Source organism: Mauremys reevesii, linkage group 2, assembly GCF_016161935.1.
Source record: "Mauremys reevesii isolate NIE-2019 linkage group 2, ASM1616193v1, whole genome shotgun sequence".
NCBI classification, from domain to species: Eukaryota; Metazoa; Chordata; order Testudines; family Geoemydidae; genus Mauremys; species Mauremys reevesii.
The window spans coordinates 1469085-1491830 of record NC_052624.1 but is presented as its reverse complement, the minus strand read 5'-3'; the positions used below and the strand labels follow the sequence as shown (position 1 = coordinate 1491830).

General features: G+C 59.5%; 1 protein-coding gene across 2 annotated transcripts; it reads left to right on the top strand.

Annotated features, from left to right (window-relative positions):
- Window positions 1-3024: 3024 nt before the first annotated feature.
- Window positions 3025-21928, top strand: LOC120398522 (zinc finger protein 773-like). 2 transcript variants are annotated; one of them, XM_039526028.1, is made up of 7 exons: window positions 3025-3155; window positions 4055-4181; window positions 5180-5293; window positions 15809-15966; window positions 16416-16536; window positions 17498-17596; window positions 19485-21928. In XM_039526028.1, exons 1-7 carry the CDS (start codon window positions 3132-3134, stop codon window positions 20687-20689), a joined length of 1848 nt encoding a protein of 615 aa, XP_039381962.1. In that variant the 5' UTR covers window positions 3025-3131; the 3' UTR covers window positions 20690-21928. The 2 variants fall into 2 exon arrangements, with proteins under 2 accessions (XP_039381962.1, XP_039381961.1); XM_039526027.1 differs by having other exon boundaries at window positions 19482-21928.
- The last annotated feature ends 818 nt before the right edge of the window (window positions 21929-22746 follow it).

Sequence of the window (22746 nt, the reverse complement as noted above, 5' to 3'; positions counted from 1 at the left end):
CTCCATGTATTCTGTCCTCTGTCTCAGTCTTACCCTTCCAGAAGAAGGTGTATCCACTTCCTGGTTCGCTCAAGGAACCTTCCCCAGGCAATCTTGTTTCACTTAATGCCGCTATATCGATGTTGTGGCGGGCTAGTTCTCGAGCAATGAGAGCTGTCCTTCTCTCAGGTCTTGCAACAGCTTCTCGATCCAGGAGGGTACGAACATTCCAGACACCAATGGTGAGTTTCCTCAAATTTTTCTTTTGGTTTCGGCAGCAGGTTGGGTTCAACTGCCAGCTGCGGCTTGCTGGCCTGCTGTTCTGGGCAGGCAATGTATAGGCCACCTTTTCTAGGCCCCTCCCTCACTAGGGTGAGCAGTGCTGTCCTGAAGAGGGCTGCTCAGATGCCTGGGATGCTGCTGGGCAACTCTGCTGCCCCAGGTACAGAGCTGGACGACCACCTATCCACAGGCCGCCTGCGTGCAGGATTGGGACTACGACTCCCAGTGGTAACCTCCACCTGTTGTTTGCCCCTCCCCCATCGCCGCAGGACTTGGGTGGTATGATGATGATGATGTTTGATGATTTGCACAGGACCTGTGCGTGAAAGCTTTTTAAGTGGCAGAGCCATTGCACAGGAGCAATCCCACTCTCTCGACCTTAGAAGCCAGACACCAATGGTACGAAAAAATCGTCACAACTGGTAACGTCTTTGGTTGCAGCGGATGGTCTTGACGTCTTTCGTGCCTTGTCAAGCCTTTCGCTTTCCACAAAGCGTTGCAGAACCGCCTTCTTGGCTGTTGGATCTTAGTGATCTCTTTCGCCCAGCCCGCCGGAGCTGACGTCGCATGCAGGGTAGGCATATCCCTAATTCACTGAGGGTTTGGGTCCCATCAGTTGCACTCACCTGGTTTGGCCGGCCTGTCAAAGCCGTTACCCGGGGTGTGGCCACTGTGCGTGCTGCAGCTACTTGGAGCCACAGGTGAGAGCTGAGTGACAGGTGGGGACCAAAGCGGACAGACCACCCCCGAAGGGGTACGACAAGTCCCCCCATCAGAGGTACTACCCCTCCCTGGGCACCCCATACACCCCAATTATTATATTACACTCATAATGTCACACCCCGTTGCCGACGGGCAGGATTGAACCTGGGACCTTTGGTGCTAAATGTATGAGCCAATGAGTTGAAAACCACATGGCCCTGAACTGAGGCTGTAGTAGACTCATTAATTGCTAAGTGGTCTTGGTGCCACACGGCACATGCCTCAGGGACTGTTGCTGTCTGACAGGCCGCTGGGAGCCAGCAGGTGCATTTTGGACAGGTGTCTGCTGTGGTGTTGCAGAGGTTTGATCACTGCAGGGGTTGGATTGCAGAAGGAAACAGAGAAATGGGTGTTTCACGCGGAGGTGGTTGATGGATGGGGGAAGCTCTGACACAGGGGCTTTTGTTCCCAGCACAGTCCTGTGATTTAACATGGGCAGTGTGCTAGGCACCAGGTCACCGGACTAGATTGGGGTCCTACATGACCCTCTTTTCCCAGCAGGACCCCCCCCCCTCCTGTCTAGCAGCAGGGAAGGCTGGTGTGCTCGGACCCCTGGTTAGGAACCCCTGAACTGGAGCCTTTTTAGCTTTGGCTTCTTAACAAGGAAAGTTTCTACCTAACTTGCTACAGTAACAAACCCAACGATCCGGTATCACTAGAACGGGGCGGCAGTGGGGGTGGGACTGCAGAACTCAGCAAGGCGTTTGGGCACATCAAGAAGTTACGACGTCCACCACGGTGACCCCAAATTAGCAGGTGATGTGATACTCCTCGGGGCGGGGGAGGAGGGCAGTGAAATCGCTCCGAGGGGACTGTGGCCGTTCATTTCACAAGTGATTGACGTGATAGGAAACCCGAAGGGAGACACACACCCAGTGGAAATCAGAGGCAGCCTGTTTAACCCGGCCATAGGCAGTGTTGTTAAGCAGTGGAACTCGCTGTCACAAGAGGGGAAGTAGCATTTGGCGCCTACTTGGCACAGGAGTCAGTGACTGTGCTGGGCTCAAGGCCCAGTGGGAACGAAGTCCAGGGGGTAGAAACCCCTGGGGCTTGGAAGCCAGATCTTGGCTGGATCCTGGCTGTGGAGCCGGTTTCACACTGGCAGCCCTGGGGAGCCCGAGCTCACTGCGGGGGGTCGAACCAAGGCCCGGCACACGGGGGCTGCCGGCTTTGTTTGGTACAATCGTGTTTCCGATGAAAACCCAGCAGGAATTCCCACCGCACTGGACACGTTTCCAGCCCCATGTCATGTGGGGTGAAAGTTTCTGATTTTTTGTTTTAAATGAAAAACTGGAACCCGAGCGTGTCCGGTCCCATGTGCCGTGTCTCAGGTGCCATTCGCAGGCACAAATTCATGGGTTTGAACATTGATTATTTTTAACCAAAACATTTTTTTTAAAAACAAAAACACAAGGAAAGAAACCGGTGGGGAGGGGAAGGTGACGGGGTGGGGGCAGGTTGTTTATCTGGTGTCGCTAAAAACCCAACATCTATTTCCATGAGAACTCGGGGGGGTTGTTCGGCTCCTTCCCACGATCCGGCCGGACAGGACCGGACTACAGCTCCCGGCGTGCACCGAGCGCGAGCGGGGCCGCAGCCCCCGGACCGGACCGGACCGGACTACAGCTCCCGGCATGCACCGAGCGCGAGCGGGGCCGCAGCCCCCGGACCGGGCCGGACCGGACTACAGCTCCCGGCATGCACCGAGCGCGAGCGGGGCCGCAGCCCCCGGACCGGACCGGACCGGACTACAGCTCCCGGCGTGCACCGAGCGCGAGCGGGGCCGCAGCCCCCGGACCGGACCGGACCGGACTACAGCTCCCGGCGTGCACCGAGCGCGAGCGGGGCCGCAGCCCCCGGACCGGACCGGACCGGACTACAGCTCCCGGCATGCACCGAGCGCGAGCGGGGCCGCAGCCCCCGGACCGGACAGGACCGGACTACAGCTCCCGGCGTGCACCGAGCGCGAGCGGGGCCGCAGCCCCGCCCTGTTCTCGGGGCGCCCCGGACCCTGCGCTGCGCGCCCGGGCGGCTCCGTGCGCAGGTCGCCGCGCACCGCCCCCCACGCGGCCGCCGGACCAGCCGCGTCCCAGCGCCCGGCCGGGGAAATGGCTGCGGGGCTCCGCGCCCGGGTAGGACCCAGGCTCCTCGGAGCAGCCGCAGCCCGGGGAGGGACCCGCCGCCGCCGCGCTCCCGGGCCTGGAGCAGCCCGAGCTCCAGCTCCCGCCCCGTGCACCCCCCGCCCCCGGTGCTGCGTGTCCCGGTCTGTGCGGGGATCGGGGCCCTGCCCCGTCCCGGGAGCTCGGTGCGGATGTAGCTTGAGCCCCAAGGCGGGGGGTGAGCGAAGGGAGCCGTGCCGGGGGCCCGGGGCCGGGCCGGGCCGTGCCGGGGGACTGCGCAGGGCGGCCGCGAGTGGGGGTCACTTGGTGCCCGTTTCTTCCCTCCTGTCTCCAGTGAGCTCCGTGTCGCCCAGCTCCCTCCGGCAGAGCCGCCCCAGCCGCCCCCCCGGGCCCTGCCCAGCGCCCCCTGCCAGGAGCCTGCTCCCTCGCTCCTCCTTCCCTGGGACGGCCCCCGGCTGCCCCTGCCCAGACCTTCCCTTCCGCCTGCCAGGCCTGGGCTCTGGGCCTCGGATCCAGCCACATGGCCCCTTCCCTAGGCCAGGCCCCGGCTTCTCCTGCATTGCCCGAGCTGGAAGGGAACAGCCCCTGCCGGGCACCAGCCCTCCCCTCCCGCGGCCCCTGCCTGCCCAGCTCTCCCAGGCCCTGCCCAGCCCCGGGGAGCCTGGGAGCGTGAGTGGGGAATGGGGTAAGAGCCCTTCCCCTCTAGGGAGCAGCTCGCCCCAGGGTGGGGGGAATGGCTGGCGCAGGGGCTGGGGCCTTTTCCCTCTAACGGGTCCTGGGTCCCGTGGGCCTCCGTGGCTAGAGACCCAAAATCGTTGCTGTTTGCTGAGTGGAGTCAGTTCTCTCAGTCCCTCGGAGATTTAGATCCCGCTGGAGCCGGCGGTGCTGAGCGGGGCTGCGTGTTGTTGCAGGTGCCGGTGGCGTTCGAGGACGTGGCGGTGTATTTCTCCCCGGAGGAGTGGGCGGCGTTAGCGGAATGGCAGAGGGACCTGTACTGGGACGTGATGAAGGAGAATTACACGCTGGTGGCCTCGCTGGGTGAGGATCCCTGTCTTTGCAGCCGCACACATGAAAATCCCTGACTCAGAGAGCCCAGCCCCAACGTCACTGAGCCCAGCAGCGCCGCCGTTCCCCCGGGGTCCCCGGTGATGCTGTCCCTGCCAGGCCAGGGCAAGGACACTGAGGGAGGGGTTTTCCCACGGGCTCTTAGGGGGCTGTCCTCCCTGAGAGAGGCAGTCACGGGGGCTAGTCGGCGGGGAAGCTGTTCTCTAGGCTGGTGCAGGACTGGCCTGGTCCTCGTCCTGGCAGAGCCCAGCCTGGGGGCCACGGGGACAGCGCTAACCCAGCCAGGCCGGGTGCTGGGGTAATGGGGTCCCGCCGGGGCGTGGCCCAGAATCGCCAGCCCCAGGAATTCCGAAACCACCAGGCAGACCCCAGAAATCATGAGATTGGCCTGAAAATGGGGAGATTTTTGTCTCGGCTCCATGCAGGGGGGGTTGTCCCGCCCATGATGTTTTCAGCTCCTCTCCTCTGCCAAGCATGCAGGAGAACGTCGGGTTTCACACTAAGGTCACGTGTGTTGACAGCACTGGGCGGCTGGGCCTGGCGATCTCCCAGACAGGCCTTGGGGCCCCGTGTGTGTTCCTGTGCCGTAGGGCCGAGGGCCTGAGAGCTGCTGAGCAGGGGCCAGTTCCCCTCCCTGAACAAGCAGGGCGAGGCCCCGGCTCTGCTGCTGCTGTCGGGCAGAGCTGGTGTGCAGTGCCCGGGCAAGGTGCCAGGGAGATACGGGAACAAGCACACAAGACGGGGTTCCCAGGGCAGGAGGGAGCAAGGCTGCGCCGTGAATGGCCCCAGGGCTTGCGGAGCAAGAGAACTGGCGCCCCGCTGTTGTCACAGACCCTTGGCGCCTGGGGCTGCCAGGCAGCCCGTTCCGTAGGGCGGAAGGGACGCTTGTCATGCCATCTGCCCGTGGGCTCCACGTCCCAGCGCTCGGTGGCCACAGGAGACCCAGCTTATGATTCTCTTCCCACAAACAGGCTCTGCAGGCGCCGCAGTGGAGATCACCTGGAAGGCGGATAAAGACGAAGAGCCGAACGTCGGGGCTCCCCAGGGGAAGAGGGGGGGCGGAACCCCGCAGCCCCCCAGCCTGGGTGAGTGATACCGAGCTCCTCCCTGAGTTGCTCTGCTGTGGAGTGGGGAGGCCTGCAGCGCAAACCCCGCCGATAACTCCTCGGTGTGCCGGGCTCTGTGCCGGCGAGGAGTCGGGCACTTGAGCCGCTCGGACGCTCTGTGTGAGCCGGGTCGCTGGGGGTTCGCAGACACCGCCCCAGCCCTGCTCCTGCGGGGAACGTGTGCTCTGGGTCAGGCGTTCTGTGTGCACTGCAAACGTGCTGGGTTCAGTGCCCCGTTCGGTCACAGCCTGGCTGTCCTGGGGGACCCAGCCGGGCTCCTGGAGTCTCAGGAGCCGCTGGGCCTGAAGGGCTGTTCCCAGCTCCCCAGGCCGCTCCCCTCGGCCACGGCCACCGGCCCAGATCTCTGTGTTCTCGGGGCCAGCTACAGCAAAGCTGCCTGTGACCCCCCCATGGGACATCAGTAGTGGTGGAGGATGAGGAGGCAAAGCCCTGGGACCCTGTGTTCTGCGCCAGCTGGCTGGGCACCCCCAGGGGCTGCCTGGTCGGGGACCCGGTGAGCTCAGAGGTGCCTGGTCTCTGGCTGGGCACCCCCAGGGGCTGCCTGGTCGGGGACCCGGTGAGCTCAGAGGTGCCTGTTCTCTGGCTGGGCACCCCCAGGGGCTGCCTGGTCGGGGACCCGGTGAGCTCAGAGGTGCCTGTTCTCTGGCTGGGCACCCCCAGGGGCTGCCTGGTCGGGGACCCGGTGAGCTCAGAGGTGCCTGTTCTCTGGCTGGGCACCCCCAGGGGCTGCCTGGTCGGGGACCCGGTGAGCTCAGAGGTGCCTGTTCTCTGGCTGGGCACCCCCAGGGGCTGCCTGGTCGGGGACCCGGTGAGCTCAGAGGTGCCTGTTCTCTGGCTGGGCACCCCCAGGGGCTGCCTGGTTGGGGACCTGGTGAGCTCAGAGGTGCCTGTTCTCTGGCTGAGCACCCCCAGGGGCTGCCTGGTCGGGGACCCGGTGAGCTCAGAGGTGCCTGTTCTCTGGCTGGGCACACCAACGGGCTGCCTGGTCGGGGACCCGGTGAGCTCAGAGGTGCCTGTTCTCTGGCTGGGCACCCCCAGGGGCTGCCTGGTCGGGGACCCGGTGAGCTCAGAGGTGCCTGTTCTCTGGCTGGGCACCCCCAGGGGCTGCCTGGTCGGGGACCCGGTGAGCTCAGAGGTGCCTGTTCTCTGGCTGGGCACCCCCAGGGGCTGCCTGGTTGGGGACCTGGTGAGCTCAGAGGTGCCTGTTCTCTGGCTGGGCACCCCCAGGGGCTGCCTGGTCGGGGACCCGGTGAGCTCAGAGGTGCCTGTTCTCTGGCTGGGCAGAGGTTCACGCCGACGTCCCCGGCCCACCAGCAGCAGGATTCCAGCCCAGCAGGAGAGTCTCATTCGGGGCCCTCCAGCGGCTTCTGCTTTGTCTCTGCCCCAGCGGGCGAGACGTTACTGGCGTGGCCGGCCTGTCGGGTGACTGCACGTGGGCTGGGCGCTAAGCCCACCCCCCCTTACGGGACCCGGCCTTGTCCCAGGCAGGGTCACTGCTGCTCTGCGGGAGGGGTGAGTCCTGGCAGCTGAGCGAGCAGCCCTGCTCCGGCTGCGGGTTTGCCTCACCTCAGTCCCCTGTGACGGCCACTTGGTTCCGTCTGGCCCTTGTGTGACCTGTGGATTAACCTACTAGCCAGGCCTGGATCAGCATACAGCTCCGCCAGTGCCCCTCACTCCTGACCTGCAGCCCCCTGGTATCCCAGCCCTGGGCTCCCTCCCCCCTCACAGCTCTGTCAGTGCCACTCACTCCTGATCCACAGCCCTCCGCTATTCCAGCCCTGGGCTCCCCCTCCACAGCTCTGCCGACACCTCCCAGTCCTGATCCTCAGCCCCCCGCTATTCCAGCCCTGGGCTCCCCCTCCACAGCTCTGCCGACACCTCCCAGTCCTGATCCTCAGCTGTTATACAGACAAAACTACACAGGATCTTTTCAGGGGGCAAGACAAAGATGCCACATTTATTATGATAACAATCTGATTTATGACCAATAACTAATATCTTACTCCTTACACACACACACACCCATCAGATGTTTAGCAGTTGCTGCATAGTTACCAGTCCTGGACATAGCTTGAGTTTGTGGCTTGATTTTGCAGCTTGGGTTCATAGCTTGTGGCGGTAACTGGCCAGGAAAGCCGGGCACAAGGACGAGCTGGGTCTCTGTTGGGCCTGCACCGATGCCCTTCCATGTTGGCAGCAGAACGTTACCCTCCAAAGTTTCCCATCTCACCCATCCTTTTTGTAGGCTTTAGTTTGGATCCAGAGGGCTTGGCTACACTTACAAGTTGCAGCGCTGGGAGTTACAGCGCTGCTCATGCAGCTGTGTAAGGGCCAGCGCTGGAGTGTGGCCACACTGACAGCTACCAGCGCTGCAGTGTGGCCACACTTGCAGCACTTTCCAGCGCTGTATTGAGAGGTGCATTGTGGGCAGCTATCCCACAGAACACCTCGTCCCGTTTTGGCGCCGTTTTGGCGCTGAGTATTGTGGGAAGGGGAAGGAAGTGTGCGGGTCATTCCGCTTCCTGTTTGCCAGCGCCCCGTGGTGCATCGCTTCACATCCCAGCATTCATTCCGGCAGCGTTTGGCGCCATTGTGAGTGTCTTTCTGTTACTCTCTGTGAATCGTGATTTCTGTGGCAAATGGAGCCCGATCTGCTGAGGACTCTGCTGATGAGTGTCACCAGCACAACACGTTTGGCAGTCGAGCTATTCCTTCAGCTCCAAAGTGACAGTGAGGAGTCCGACGATGATATCAATATGGATTTGTCTGCCGCGTGTGACACTACAGTGCTTGCGGCATTCACGGAAATGCTCAGCACCGTTGAACGCCGCTTTTGGGCTCAGGAAACAAGCACTGAGTGGTGGGATCACATCGTCATGGAAGTCTGGGATGACGAGCAGTGGCTGCAGAACTTTCGTATGAGAAAAGCCACTTTCATGGGACTGTGTGCTGAGCTCGCCCCCACTCTGCGGCGCAAGGACACAAGATTGAGAGCTGCCCTGACGGTGGAAAAGCGGGTGGCTATTGCAATCTGGAAGATGGCAAATCCAGACAGCTACCGGTCGGTCGGGAACCAGTTTGGTGTGGGAAAGTCGACCGTGGGAATCGTTTTGATGCAAGTTTGCAAGGCAATTAATCGCATCCTGCTAAGAAAGACCGTGACTCCGGGGAGCGTGCAGGACATTGTGGATGGCTTTGCACAAATGGGTTTTCCTAACTGTGGAGGGGCGATAGATGGTACGCATATTCCTATTCTGCCCCCCCCCACCTGGCATCAGAGTACGTTAATCGTAAGGGGTATTTCTCTATGGTTCTCCAGGCGCTTGTGGATCACCGCGGGCGTTTCATTGACATTTACACAGGCTGGCCTGGAAAGGTGCATGATGCACGCATCTTCGGAACAGTGGCCTGTTCAGGAAGATGCAGGCAGGACTTTTTCCCAGACAGGAAGATCACAGTAGGGGATGTCGAAATGCCCACTGTGATCCTTGGAGACCCCGCATACCCGTTACTGCCTTGGCTCATGAAACCCTATACAGGGAAGCTTGACAGGAGCAAGGACCGGTTCAACTACAGGCTGAGCCGGTGCAGAATGACTGTGGAGTGTGCTTTTGGGCGTTTAAAGGCTCGCTGGAGATGTTTGTATGGGAAGCTAGACTTGGGGGAAAGCAGCATCCCCGCGGTTATAAGCGCTTGCTGTACCCTCCATAATATTTGTGAAGGGAAGGGTGAAACATTCAGTGAGGCATGGACCACCGAGGTTCAAGTCCTGGAGGCTGAATATGCACAGCCAGAGAGCAGGGCTAATAGAGAGGCCCAGCACAGGGCTTCAAGGATTAGGGATGCCTTGAGGGAAGAATTTGAGGCTGAAAGCCAACAGTAATGTTTGCTGCCTTGCATGGGTGTGAATTGCACTGCTTACACTGTTATTCTATTATCCATAATAATAATATGATTTGCAGTGCCTCTTTCTTTACTGGGCTAAGGTGTCTTTCACTACTCTGCTATAATAAAGACTGTTTTCAAAGCCAAGAATTGTTTTATTGAAAAGAAAAACTTCCTTGACAGACAGACAGACACACAACATTTCATTAACACAAGAGGGCAAGGGTGTGGGTTGGTGAACTGTACAGTCACAAGTTTGCATATGCCATGTCTGACTGCTGTTTAATGAATCCTGCACTTCAGGGTGCATATACTGCATGGTGATGGGGTTGAATGCAGAGGGTAAGGGTGGTGGTAGGTATCAGGGCTGGTTGGGGAACGACAGGTGTTGGAGGCAGCTGGTGGTGGTAAGAGCCTGGATGCTGGGGAAAGGTGGTTGGAGCTGACATTGGGGCACAAGGCACAAAGGACGGGCGGGTGGGGAGTAGCACGGTAGTGCTCTGCTTGCATGGCAACGAGTGACTCTATAGACTCCGCTGGCGCTCCAGGATGCTTAGCAGCCGCTCCGTGCTTTTCCTCTTGGCCACTGCATTTCTCTTGCGGTCCTGCTTTCTTTCTCGCCACTCCTTCAATTCTTTTCTCTCTGTAGCAGAGTGCTGAAGAACAGTTTTCAGCATGTCCTCTTTGCTCTTTCGGGGATTTTTTCTCAAATTTTGAAGCCTCTGTGATGTTGAACATCTGGGCAGTCCAGTCAAGGTCACTGTACACACAGAAATGACAACATTTAACACGGGCAGCATTGTATCCACTATCTCCAGACATGAATTGTTACACTGAGGGAGTTCTCACTTGCAAGTTCTCACTTGCATTCTTTATCCCAAAAGGAAAACACAACAGAAGCCACGAAATGGTGAGTGAGGAGTGGGGCTTGAGTGAGAGGAGCTGGTTGCTTGGGTAATCTGGAGTGCTAGAGGGGTTGAGTGAAGATGCAGATGCAGGGGTGATCTTATCTCCTATCTCTTCACTAAAGAGTCTCCCAACATTTTTCACAGGACTTAATCCTGGAAGATGTTTCCCTACCGCGAGTCACTAGGGAACAGCGGGGGGCTCTTTTAGAGCAATGTGGATTCCGCCCGGGACCCTATGCGGCGTGCCTGTGTTCAGAAATGGTCCCCCCCCCCCTGGCCGAAGAGTGGCGCGGACGCGTCACCGTCACTGGGACAAGGGACACAGTGGCTCTGCCTATAAACCTGCGCAGGCATATTGCCCACGCCTGGATGAATCTTTTGCTTAGATAACTGTAGCTGTTTACCGCGTCTTGATAGACCACTTCAACGGGCTATTCCACATCTAGACGCTGCCATGCATGCATCCATATCCCCCCTTGCTCTCCAGAATCATTTCCACCCAGTAAATAAAAGCCGCTTACGGTACACCGCTCCTCTGCTTGTCCTTCTGCAACTGCTGGCTGCTGCTGCGATTGGGTACTTTCCTCCTGGCTTGAGAAGAGCTCCTGGCTGCATGCCTCCAGGGAATCTGCGGTTTCTTCCCCCATCCCAGGAGCTTCACTCGCGGTTTCCTCTCCCCGCAGCCTCCTCCTCCTCCTGTCCCCCAGCCTGCTCAGAAGTGTCCATCGTTACCCTGGGATTGGCAGTGGGGTCACCCCCAAGTATCTCGTCCATCTCCCTGTAAAAACGGCAGGTCGTGGGAGCAGCTCCTGATCGGTGATTACCCTCGCGGGCTTTGTAATAGGCACTCCGCAGCTCTTTAACTTTCACCCTGCATTGTAGTGCGTCCCGTTGATGGCCCCTATCCAGCATGTCCCTTGCTATCTGCTCAAAGATATCGTAATTCCTACGGCCGGAGCGCAGCTGTGCCTGAACAGACGCCTCACCCCAAACACTGATGAGGTCCTGCAATTCACCTGTGCTCCATGCTGGGGCTCGATTGCCGCGTGGAGGCATGGTTACCTGTAACCTGTAACTGATTAACTGATTGCACTCCACACCTGGCTGCAGCAAACAGGAAGGAGATTTTTAAATTTCCCGGGGCATTTAAAGGGTGGGTCACCTGAGGCAAGAGCAGTAGAGTGCAAACTGATGTGCAGAGTGGCTGAACAGGAATTCTGGGATAGCTCCTTATTCCCTGGAGGACAGGTAAAGCGCTGGTGAGTGTCCACACCTGCTGAGCAGCGCTGGTGTCACCAGCGCTGCACTCTTATACCCCAACCCGGATGGGTTTTCAGCCAGCGCTGCAACCAGGGAGTTGCAGCGCTGGTTGTGCCCTGCAAGTGTGGACGGGGTGTTAATTGCAGCGCTGGAAAGCCTCCACCAGCGCTGCAACTTGTAAGTGTAGCCAAGCCCAGAGTCTATAGGTCTTGCTGTGTCCCGCTGCCTCTGGGTTTGGTGACTGATCACCCGTCAATTGCAGGTGTGACTTTCAGCATGGGACCTGGCTTTGATCTTCCTTCTATTGCACCTTTTCTGTTTAGGGTGGACTCTTCTTACTTTGTTAGGGCTCTTGTCTGCATCTTCAGCCGGTGGGGTTTGAACTTTATTTCATCAGGACAGGCTGGGGCTGGAGGTTGATTCCATCATCCAGCCATACCTCAGTCACACGTCTAACCTAAACTAATAAGATTACAGCAGGGTTTGCAAAAATGAAGGTTGAAGGAAGCTTTTACAAGATGGAGTACGCGTTTTAAAATGGGGTTTGAATTACAATATGGCAAACAGTGAACAGAAGTTACAATGTAGGCAAGTGCAGTGAATGATGAACAGAAGTTTATTAAGTTCACTTAATAAAGTGAACAATTAAAAACAATTTCATTGATCAGTTCTACATTGTCCCCCTCTTGATCCTTCAATCCAGGGGTATTGAATGGGTCACACTTTCTGTCATTGTTTTAAGGCAGAACCAACCTAACAGTTGGGGTTACTAATAGGACAATGATGGGATGAAAAATTATCTTTAGGACGGCTGCCCAGGTGGCTGCTCCTACCACACTCTGCCCCTGGAGCTATGATTATTACAGTGGTTGTTAAGGTAGGGCACAGGTGATCTTTTGCAAACAAACCAAACAACTATAACCAGGTGACTATAACTAAACCCATTACAATTGACTAAACACCAGATAGAACCTACACACCAATGCAAACAATTATCGTTCTAATAATTGGGAATACAATAAACCCATCCCCATTACAGTCATTGGGTAGATTGACAAATAAAATGAGGCCCAAGTTTGATGCTGCAATGGCCATCGAACAATAAAAGTTACTGAGCTCAGGGCCTCCTTAAGCACACACAACAAATCAGCTTTTGTAGGAGGAGCACAGTTGTCATGCAAGGTTACGCTGATTTGGACTTAAACTAACATTTAGTTGCTAAAGTGTTGCAGAATCCCCTATTTTTGTTCTCAAGAGGTTTCTGGGGACCTGAAAGTTGGGGCCCTACAATTATGGGCCAAGGTCTTACAGGTTAGGGGGGCCCAAGAACTCCCCTTCAGGCCTTGGGGAAGTAGAACCAGGGAGCATAGAGGAAAATGTGGAATTAACAATACAAGCAAATGTAACTAACAATACAAATGTATCGATAGCAAAAATTAACAACAAAATGACTATTAGAGAATCTAACAAAAAATAAACCTGATGCACTGGGGACCAAAGTCTTCTGGACACAAGTGGTGATTGATAAGTTGGATGGACATGGGGGAAGTAGAAAGCAGGAAAGACATTTACCCTGTCTAGTGTAGTAACCCCTCTCTCTCTGGAGCCAGTGCCAGCACAGGACACCACTAGAGACAGACCCAGAACGGGCAACACAGAACACTGAACACAGACTTTGTCGCAACACTGTAACCATGGTATTTTATAACTCTTCAGCTAGTACCAGCTCTCCTGATGTTCTGGTTCAGAGCCTGAAAAACAGAAGCTTAGAAAATAAATTAGCACAGAGCTCCCACATGACAGACCCTGCTCAATCTCTGCCACAGTGTGTTTGGTACTTGGAGCTGCACAAATGCTAATTAAGTGGTGCATTTTTTTTGTGACTTTAGATTTTTTTTCCATTTTAAAATCCCCAGCCACTTTGCCATGGCCTGGAGGTCTGAGGCAGAAGCAGGCACAGTTGTTACTGTTGCAATGGCATTCTGGCCCTGGGAGGAGGAATCTACCCAAATATTCCCCTTTCCACTCTCCAGAGGGGTCCCAAAAATTTGCCCCTTCTGGGGTCTCAAATGTTCCTTCTTCTGATGTTACTGCTGCTGTAAGATGTGAGAGCTGCTTTAACAATCTGTACTCAACCTTAAGGGCATCTAACTGGGTTTGAGTACTACAGACATTTTTATTTCTCTGCTTTTGCAGCAGAGACTTGTAAATGTTGGTGCAGTTTCTTTTATTTTTACATTTAGCCAATTGAAGGAATACCTCACTACAGGTTTTCCATAGAAGCCAAACTGCAGCTGCCTCCTTTTCATTGGAGTTGAGGGTTTATATGTTAAGTACCTAGTCAATTCTTTATTTTTTTTAAGGATCTCTTTAGACAGTGTATTTTTTAAACATTTTTCCCAACAGTTGTGAGCAACGACCAACCACAAAATCAAACTGATAAATATCCAGCACTGTAACCCCTAATTCCTAAAAGAGCAGCTTACAACTCCTGAAAGAGCCGTTTCCCTTTTTAACTCCTGAAGGAGCAACTTAACCCTCTAAGCCTCCCTCTGTATCACTCGGCTGCCACCACCGAGGGCTCATACACCAGCTATACAAACCCTTCCCAGGAGCAGAGCGAGAAGCGCCGAGTTCTCCTTCTTAGCTCAGTCTTGCTACGGCCAAGGGTGTCTGCACCTAGGGTTTTTCAGTGTGGAGCGAGGAGCTCTAAGTCCTCCTCCTGTTGCCCGGCCTTACTACGACCGGGGCTATACCCACCTCCAATTATTCCCCCCCAGCAGTCCGGGGTGGAGAGAGGGGTGCTAAACCTCTCCCCTGTTTCTCAGCCCTGCTACGAACAAGGGTGTATATACCTCCTAATTATAAACATTCTCAATGCATAGTATCTTACTATTTGAACAAGATTCAAACCTAAACTCCTGTTTCCTTCAGAGTTTGTGGTTAATTAACTGAAAGTTTACAGTCTTTTCCCTACAGTGGCAGGCTCACTAAAGCTGGCGGGTGCACACCAGTTTTATAATAACTGGATTCTATGCTTGCTCCCCCTTTGCATCCTCCACCAATAATGGTGCACAGACAAAACTACAAAGGATCTTTTCAGGGGGCAAGACAAAGATGCCACATTTATTATGATAATTTGATTTATGACCAATAACTAATATCTTACTACACACACACACAGACAGAGACAGAGATGTTCTGCAGCAGCTGCGTTGTTACCAGTCCTGAAATAGCTTGAGTTCGTGGCTTGAGTTTGCAGCTTGGGTTCGTAGCTTGTGGCGGTAACTGGCCAGGAAAGCCGGGCACAAGGACGAGCTGGGTCTCTGTTGGGCCTGCACCGATGCCCTTCCATGTTGGCAGCAGAATGTTACCCTCCAAAGTCTCCCATCTCACCCATCCTTTTTGTAGGCTTTAGTTGGAATCCAGAGTCTATAGGTCTTGCTGTGTCCCGCTGCCTCTGGGTTTGGTGATTGATCACCCGTGGGATCTGGCTTTGATCTTCCTTCTGTTTGTTTAGGGTGGACTCTTCTTACTTTGTTAGGGCTCTTGTCTGCATCTTCAGCCGGTGGGGTTTGAACTCTATTTCATCAGGACAGGCTGGGGCTGGAGGTTGATTCCATCATCCATCCATACCTCAGTCACACGTCTAACCTAAACTAATAAGATTACAGCAGGGTTTGCAAAAATGAAGGTTGAAGGAAGCTTTTACAAAATGGAGTGAGCGTTTTAAAATGGGGTTTGAATTACGATATGGCAAACAGTGAACAGAAGTTACAATGTAGGCAAGTGTAGTGGATGGTGAACAGAAGTTACTTAATAAAGTGAACAATTAAAAACAACTTCATTAATCAGTCCTACACAGCCCCCCGCTATTCCAGCCCTGGGCTCCCCCTCCCCCCACAGCTCTGCCGACACCTCCCAATCCTGATCCTCAGCCCCCCGCTATTCCAGCCCTGGGCTTCCCCCAAGCTCTGCTGACACCTCCCAATCCTGATCCTCAGCCCCCTGCTAGCCCAGCCCTGGGCTTCCCCCAAGCTCTGCTGACACCTCCCAATCCTGATCCTCAGCCCCCCGCTATTCCAGCCCTGGACTTCCCCCAAGCTCTGCTGACACCCCTCTCTCCCGACCCACAGCCCCTATTCCAGGCGTGGTGTCCCTCAGCCCCGGCCTGGAGTTCCCTGTTCGGTTGCTGGCTGTGGGGGGGCTTGTCGCCCCCTTCAGCAATGGGACAGTTGTTCACCTGGGGAGCCCGGACTCCGCAGCCCGTTACCGTGTGGCATGAGGTGGGCTGGGTGCACCTGGCCCTTCCCCGTCCTCTGCAAGCGGTGTCACACGCAGGGAGCTCGCGCCTTCGCTCCGGCCAGGTGGCCTCTCCCACCTGCTCGGATAACGCGGTGCCGTTCTCTGCCCCACGCAGGCTCCGCCGCCGCCCGGCCGGACGGTTGGGTTGCAGCGAGTCACCGAGCTGGGCCATGCACCTGGGATGGTCGGTTTGTCTGGGCCCCTCGGTTCTCCAGGGTCCTCCTGCACCAGGGACAGGTGTGCGAGACGCAGAGCGACCTGCGACCGGCGCAGGTAGGGAGCAGCGGGAGGGGGCCTGGGACAGATGTGCCAGGACTGGACGGTGCTTCCGGCAGTGCCCTGGGCTCCCCCACCCCGTCGCCTTGGAAACGCAGGCAGAGCCACGTTCCAGGCCGGTGTCCGGCTGCCTCGGTTCCCCGTCCCAGCGGCTGGCTCATTCTGCCATGCAGGGCAGCCAGTCGCGAGACTCGGCCTTCCCTGGCCAGGGACCTGCTGTCGGCTTGAGTGCTGGGGAGGAAGGGGCCAGTGCCATGGAAGCGTCTGGCTCCAGCGCCCCTGCGCTGCTCCCCCGGCTGCCCTCCTTCCCGGGGCCACCTCCGAGACGGGGGGTGGGGAGCGGAGCGGAGCCGGGCCCTCCTGGCTGCCTCCCTGGGTGGGTGGTGACTGTGTAGGGCCTGGACGTGGCTACTCAGGACGCGCCGCGGGGGCGGCTTGTGCTGCAGGTGGCGTTCGAGGACGTGGTGGTCCGATTCTCCCCGGAGGAGTGGGCGGCGTTGGCTGAATGGCAGAGGGAGCTGTACTGGGCCGTGATGAGGGAGAATTTCGAGCTGGTGGCCTCGCTGGGTGAGGCTCCCTGTCCATCTCTTCACAGCAGCACAACTAGCCAGTTACCCCCGTCCTGCCCCCCACCCCGAACTCCTGCCAGGGGGCCCGTGACTGAGCAAAGGGCCCTGCTGCCCCCCAGCCGGTCCTGCCCTCCCTGCCCCATGCAGGGCAGCAGCGTCACTCAGCCCCCAGCCTTGGGCACCACTCCAAGCCCCCCCGGCCAGCGCCCCATCTCTGGCTGGGCCTGGCCACTCCAGCGCTCCCTCACGGAGTCCGGCTCAGCGCCTGGCCTGGCCGCCCCGCCTGGCGACCGTCGCCGTCCTTAGGCCCCGGGATCCATGACCAGGTTGAAAGGTTCTGCCCTGGCAGAGACAGAGACTGCAACCTCCTCCTCCCCTGCGCTTCCTGGGCGTTCCCCACTGGAAGCGACCGACCCGTGGGCCAGGCACGTCTTGTCACGGTTCCCCAGGGAACCCCTGCGCCCGGTCGCTAAATGCCAGGTAGTGCCTGTTCCACCCTCCGTCGTGGCCTGAGCGTGGGGACAGAGCCGGGACCTTGGTTCACCAGCTCTGTCGTTCCGGTGCCTCCGGGGATTACGTTGGTGCCCATCGGTTTGCTCCTGGGTGTTAGCACGGCTGCGCCGGGGGGGCCTGGCCTGGCCTGGGAGCAGCCCTAGGGAAACGTACGCTCCGTGGCCTGGGGCTCCGAGCAGCTCGGGGGGGTCGATGCACCTCTAGCCAAACCCCCAGCTGTCCATGGGCCCTGTGTCCTCAGAGCCCCAGGACCTCGGCTCCCAGAGAGACCCAGGCACCGGCTCTGCCGCCCCGGGGTAGCTGTCGCGAGCCCTGCAGGCATGATCCTGCCCTGGCTCCGTCTCGCCTGGACACGGGCCGAGGGGCCGTTCCCGGACGTCCTGCTCTGCGTGTCTGAGCATGACAAGTCTCGACCCCCCTCATGCCTGTGACCCCTCCACGCGCAGGCTCTGCAGCCCCCAAGCCAGAGAGCAGCTGTGACATGGAGCCAGGGGACGAGCCCCAGCAGGGGCAGGAGAGAGCGATTCCTGCGGCCCCCAGCATGGGTGAGTGATGCCAGGGGCTCGGGGCTGGGGGTGGACGTGGGGTACGAGAATGGTCCTGTTTCTCAGTGGGGTGGGCTTGGATCTCCCCGGCCTGCTCCTCGCACGTGTCCTCCTGTCCTCCACTGCCTGTATTTCCTCTGTGCGGCTTCCTTCCGTCTCGTGGTGGCTGCAGCTCCGTCCTGCCAGGTGCGCGGGCTGCCTCTGGGGGCCCCCCCCTCGCCAGATTCGGTCCCTTCTCCCCCCTGAGGTCCATAAATTCCCCCTTTGCACCGAGCCACAGCCCAGCCCTGGCTGCCTCCTCCGCCCCCGCCCGCCCCTGTGCCCTGCCCTCGTGCCCTGCCCTGCCCCACTCCCTCCGCACCGCCCCCCTGCCCTGCTCCCTTCCTGCCCTCCCGCCTCAATCCCTCAGCCCAGCCCTCATCCTCTGCCCTCCCGTCCTGCTCCCTCAGCACCGCCCCCCCACCCTGCTCCCTCCCTGCCCTCCCGCCTCAATCCCTCAGCGCTGCCCCCTGCCCTGCCCTGCCCCGCCGCTCCCGCCCCCTCAGTGCCGCCTCTGCCCTCCCGTCCTGCTCCCTCCGCACCGCCCCCCCGCCCTGCTCCCTCCCTGCCCTCCCGCCTCAATCCCTCAGCGCTGCCCCCTGCCCTCGCCCCCTGCCCTGCCGCCCCGCTCGCTCCCCGCCCCCTCAGTGCCGCCCCCTGCCCTCCCGTCCTGCTCCCTCCGCACCGCCCCCCGGCCCTGCTCCCTCCCTGCCCTCCCGCCTCAATCCCTCAGCCCTGCCCTCATCCTCTGCCCTCCCGTCCTGCTCCCTCAGCACCGCCCCCCTGCTCTGCTCCCTCCTGCCCTCCCGCCTCAATCCTCAGCGCTGCCCCTGCCCTCGCCCCTGCCCTGCCGCCCGCTTGCTCCCGCCCCTCAGTGCCGCCCCTGCCCTCCCGGGCCCTGCTCCCTCAGCACCGCCCCGCCCTGCTCCCTACCTGCCCTCCCGCCTCAATCCCTCAGCCCTGCCTCCTGCCCTCATCCCCTGCCCTCCTGTCCTGCTCCTCAGCACCGCCCCGGCCCTTCTCCCTCCCTGCCCTCCCGCCTCAATCCCTCAGCCCTGCCCTCATCCTCTGCCCTCCCGTCCTGCTCCCTCAGCACCGCCCCCCCGCCCTGCTCCCTCCCTGCCCTCCCGCCTCAATCCCTCAGCCCTGCCTCCTGCCCTCGCCCCTGCCCTGCCGCCCGCCGCTCCCTGCCCCTCAGTGCCGCCCCTGCCCTCCCGCCCTGCTCCTCAGCGCCACCCCTGTCCTCCCGCCCTGCTCCTCAGCACCGCCCCGCCCTGCTCCTCCCTGCCCTCCCGCCTCAATCCCTCAGCGCTGCCTCCTGCCCTCATCCTCTGCCGTCCCGTCCTGCTCCCTCAGCACCTCCCCCCTGCACTGCTCCCTCCCTGCCCTCCCGCCTCAATCCCTCAGCCCTGCCCTCATCCTCTGCCCTCCCGTCCTGCTCCCTCAGCACCACCCCCCCGCCCTGCTCCCTCCCTGCCCTCCCGCCTCAGCTCCCTCAGCCCTGCCCTCATCCTCTGCCCTCCCGTCCTGCTCCCTCAGCACCGCCCCCCCGCCCTGCCGCCCCACTCCCTCTCGTGCTCGACTCTCTCCTTGGCTGTCCCGTTCCCTGAGATGGCGTCTGGGGCTGGGCTTGTTGCCCTGCGACACGGAGCTCCCGACGCGGCCGCAGAGCACACCTCATCGCTGCTGGCTGCACCGCGCTGGCTGCTCTCTCTGTGACAGCCCGGATGGGAAATGTCTCCGGCCCTTTCTCCTCCGAGCTGAATTCCCCTGATACTCTGCTGCGGACCCAGGCTCCTTCCCTCTCGGGCGCTGGCGGTAACGGCCGGTCTCGCTTTTTGCCCAGCAGGTGATGGAGTCTGGGCTGGGGCTGAGGAGAAGCGGGGGGGAGCCCAGAAATCCCTGGGAGGAGCAGCAGCCGTCCCAGCACCCCAGGGGAAGGCGCCGAATACCTGCAAAGACTGCGGGCAAAGCTTCTCGGAGCGGGGCCTCCTCATCGTGCACGTGCTGAGGACCCACCTCCGGGAGCAAAACCTGCCCTGCGGGGAGTGCGGGAAGATCGTATCCGGCCGGGGCAGGCTGGCGGCGCACCAGAGGGCCCACCTGCGGGAGCGGACCTTCACCTGCGTGGCCTGCACGCGCGCCGTCGTCTACAACAAGCACATGGTGGACCAGGTGCGCCTGGAGCTGGGCGGAGGGAGGCCCTTCAAATGCACCAAGTGCAGCGACAGGATCATCCTGATGGTGGAGCCGCCGGCAAAGCGCGAGCGGGGCTCCTTCCCCTGCCCCCACTGCCCTAAGGTCTTCTCCTACGTCTACCTCCTGCAGCGCCACCAGCCGCTGCACGCCTGGGAGGAGGAGTCCTGCTCCAAGTGCGGCAAGACTCTCCAGCGGCGGAACGCGCTCGGCAAGCCCCGCCGGCGCCGCTTGGGCAAGCAGCCCGCCTCCTGCGCCGAGTGCATCCGGAAGGAGCGTCGCAAGAGCCCCGCGCCGGAGCAGTCATTCCCCTGCGCGCAGTGCGGGCGGCACTTCACCAAGCGCAGGTCTCTGGCTACCCACCTCCAGGCCCACGCCCGCCCGCTGCTGCACCCCTGCGCCCAGTGCAGCCAGCGCTTCAGCAGCATGCGGGCGCTGCTGGCGCACCAGCGGGTCCACACGCCGGACAGGCTCTGCCGGCAGTGCGGCCAGGCCTTCGGCTCCAGGGAGGCCTGGGCCGCGCACCGGCTGGAGCACGAGCGGCAGAAGCCGTTCACGTGCACCGAGTGCGGGAAGGGCTTCAGGCGCAAGGACAGGTACACGATGCACCAGTGGCTGCACGCAGGCCCTGGGCCTCTCGCCTGCCCCCAGTGCGACCAGCACTTCCGCCTGCCGCAGCAGCTGGAACGGCACCAGCGCCTCCACCGGGCGCCGAGAGAGGCCAGGCTCAGGACGAACGCACAGGCCTGCCCGGCCGGAGAGCTGAGCCCCACAGCTGGCCCTGCCACCCCTGCCGCGTGCGATCCTGGGCCAGGCGCCTCGCCGGCCTGGGCCGTGGTGTCCCCACCTGAGAAGTAGGGGGAACGAGGCCACGCCCCGGTGCAAAGGGTAGACGTGCATTAGAGAGTGGGGAGCTCTCGCTGTGCAAGGGCCTCTGGGCAGCCTGCGTGAGTGGGCTCAGACGGCTTCCATGGCCTGCTCTGGGGGGCTCTTTGGGTGACGGGATGGGTGCCTCGACTGCCTGTTCTGCCCATCCCCTCTGGGGCACCCAGTGCTGGCCGCTGTCGGAAGCCAGGACCCTGAGCTGGCTGGACCATTGGTCTGACCTCGTGTGGCTGTTCTGGGCTCCAGCCCTGCCGTGCGGCCCGGGGACGTGGTGGGAGCCCAGACAGCAGGGCAATGGTAATACCAGGCCGTTCCCCCGGGGGCTGGGAGCACGGCCCTCCCTCCAGCCTGTTGTAAACTCCCATGCGACTGACTGATCTGCAACGACTGAGCTGTGCCAAGCGCTCGCAGAACGGGGCTCTGGGCCGGGCTCCGCAGCCTCTCGCTGGGGATCGCCAGCCACCAGGCGTCCGGGGCCACGTGCGGGCATCGAACCCCTGCCAGGGCGTGGGGAGCAGAACCTGCCTTGGGGGCTGGTGTGGGGAGAAGGGCCAGCAGCAGCATTGGGGGCAGGGGGCTGAACTCCCCACAGGTGCTGGGGAGCTGCGGGAACAGGCCTGGCAGCTGGGGCCCAGTGCTGCTGGTGAGAGCCCTGCTCCAGCTCCCTGACCCTGCGGCCGAGGGACGTGCCATGGCCCACAGGGGGAGGGATCTGGATTCTCACCCTGAACCCATCCCTGTGCTGCCTTAGCCCGGCTTCTCCCCACCAGCCCCAGCATGTCACCCGCTGGCCTTGGGGCCGCGACTCCACCCTCCTCGCCCCGTGCGGGCGTAGATGGGAAACCAGGGCTAAGGGTGCCCGCAGCACCACTGGGTGAGAAACAGTGGGAGCCTCTTGGCTCTCGTGGGTTGGGCGCCTGTGGGGGTCTGTAGGGGTGTGTGACATTGATATAATCTGGGACCATATAGAACATGGTTTGCAACCAAGGTCCTGTAGTGGCACCAAATCTTAGGTAAAGGGGGTTGTATAAGGTGTCTAAGACCAGGTTATGGGTTGCTGGTTATGATTGTGCTGTCTGGGTGATTGTATCATTTTGTAGCTGAAGTTATGAGTATTGGCTCTGTCCTGTCTGTATTTCAAACTTGTGCTCTGCTTCTGGGAGACACCCCAGACAAGTTGGTGTTAGCTCTGCCTAGCCTGCTTGATGGCCCATTAAGGACCATCAGCTACACAATTGACCCATGGAGAGGAGGCAGACACGCCTTGTGACTCAGCAAAGTGCAGGGACTGGCCCATGTGACTCCAGCCTCCATTTTGCTGTAATTTTCCACAGTAAGGACAAAGAGGTTCTTACACCTGGAAGACACTATAAAAGGCTGATGCCTCATCTCCGTCTTGTCTTCAGTCCTGCTTCTTACCTCTGGAGGGACTTTGCCCTGAGGTCTGAACAAAGGACTGAATGACCCATCCCAGCGGGGGATGTTCCAGAGACTTGATTTGAACCTGCAGTTTATTCCATCACTGCTACAAGCCTGAACCAAGAACTTTGCCATCACTGTATGTAATTGATTCCATTTAACCAATTCTAGCTCTCATCTCTATCTTTTTCCTTTTATGAATAAACCTTTAGATTTTAGATTCTAAAGGATTGGCAACAGCGTGATTTGTGGGTAAGATCTGATGTGTATATTGACCTGGGTCTGGGGCTTGATTCTTTGGGATCGGGAGAACCTTTTCCTTTTATTGGGGTGTTGGTTTTCATAACCATTCATCCCCAGGGTGAGTGGCACTGGTGGTGATACTGGGAGACTGGAGTGTCTAAGGGAATTGCTTGTGTGACTTGTGGTTAGCCAGTGGGGTGAGACCAAAGTCCTCTCTGTCTGGCTGGTTTGGTGCCTTAGAGGTGGAGAAACCCCCAGCCTAGGGCTGTGACTGCCCTGTTTAAGCGATTTGTCCTGAATTGGCACCTCAGTTGGGTCCCGCCAGAACCGCATCGTCACAGGGGATTGTCACATTTACAAGCTCTCGT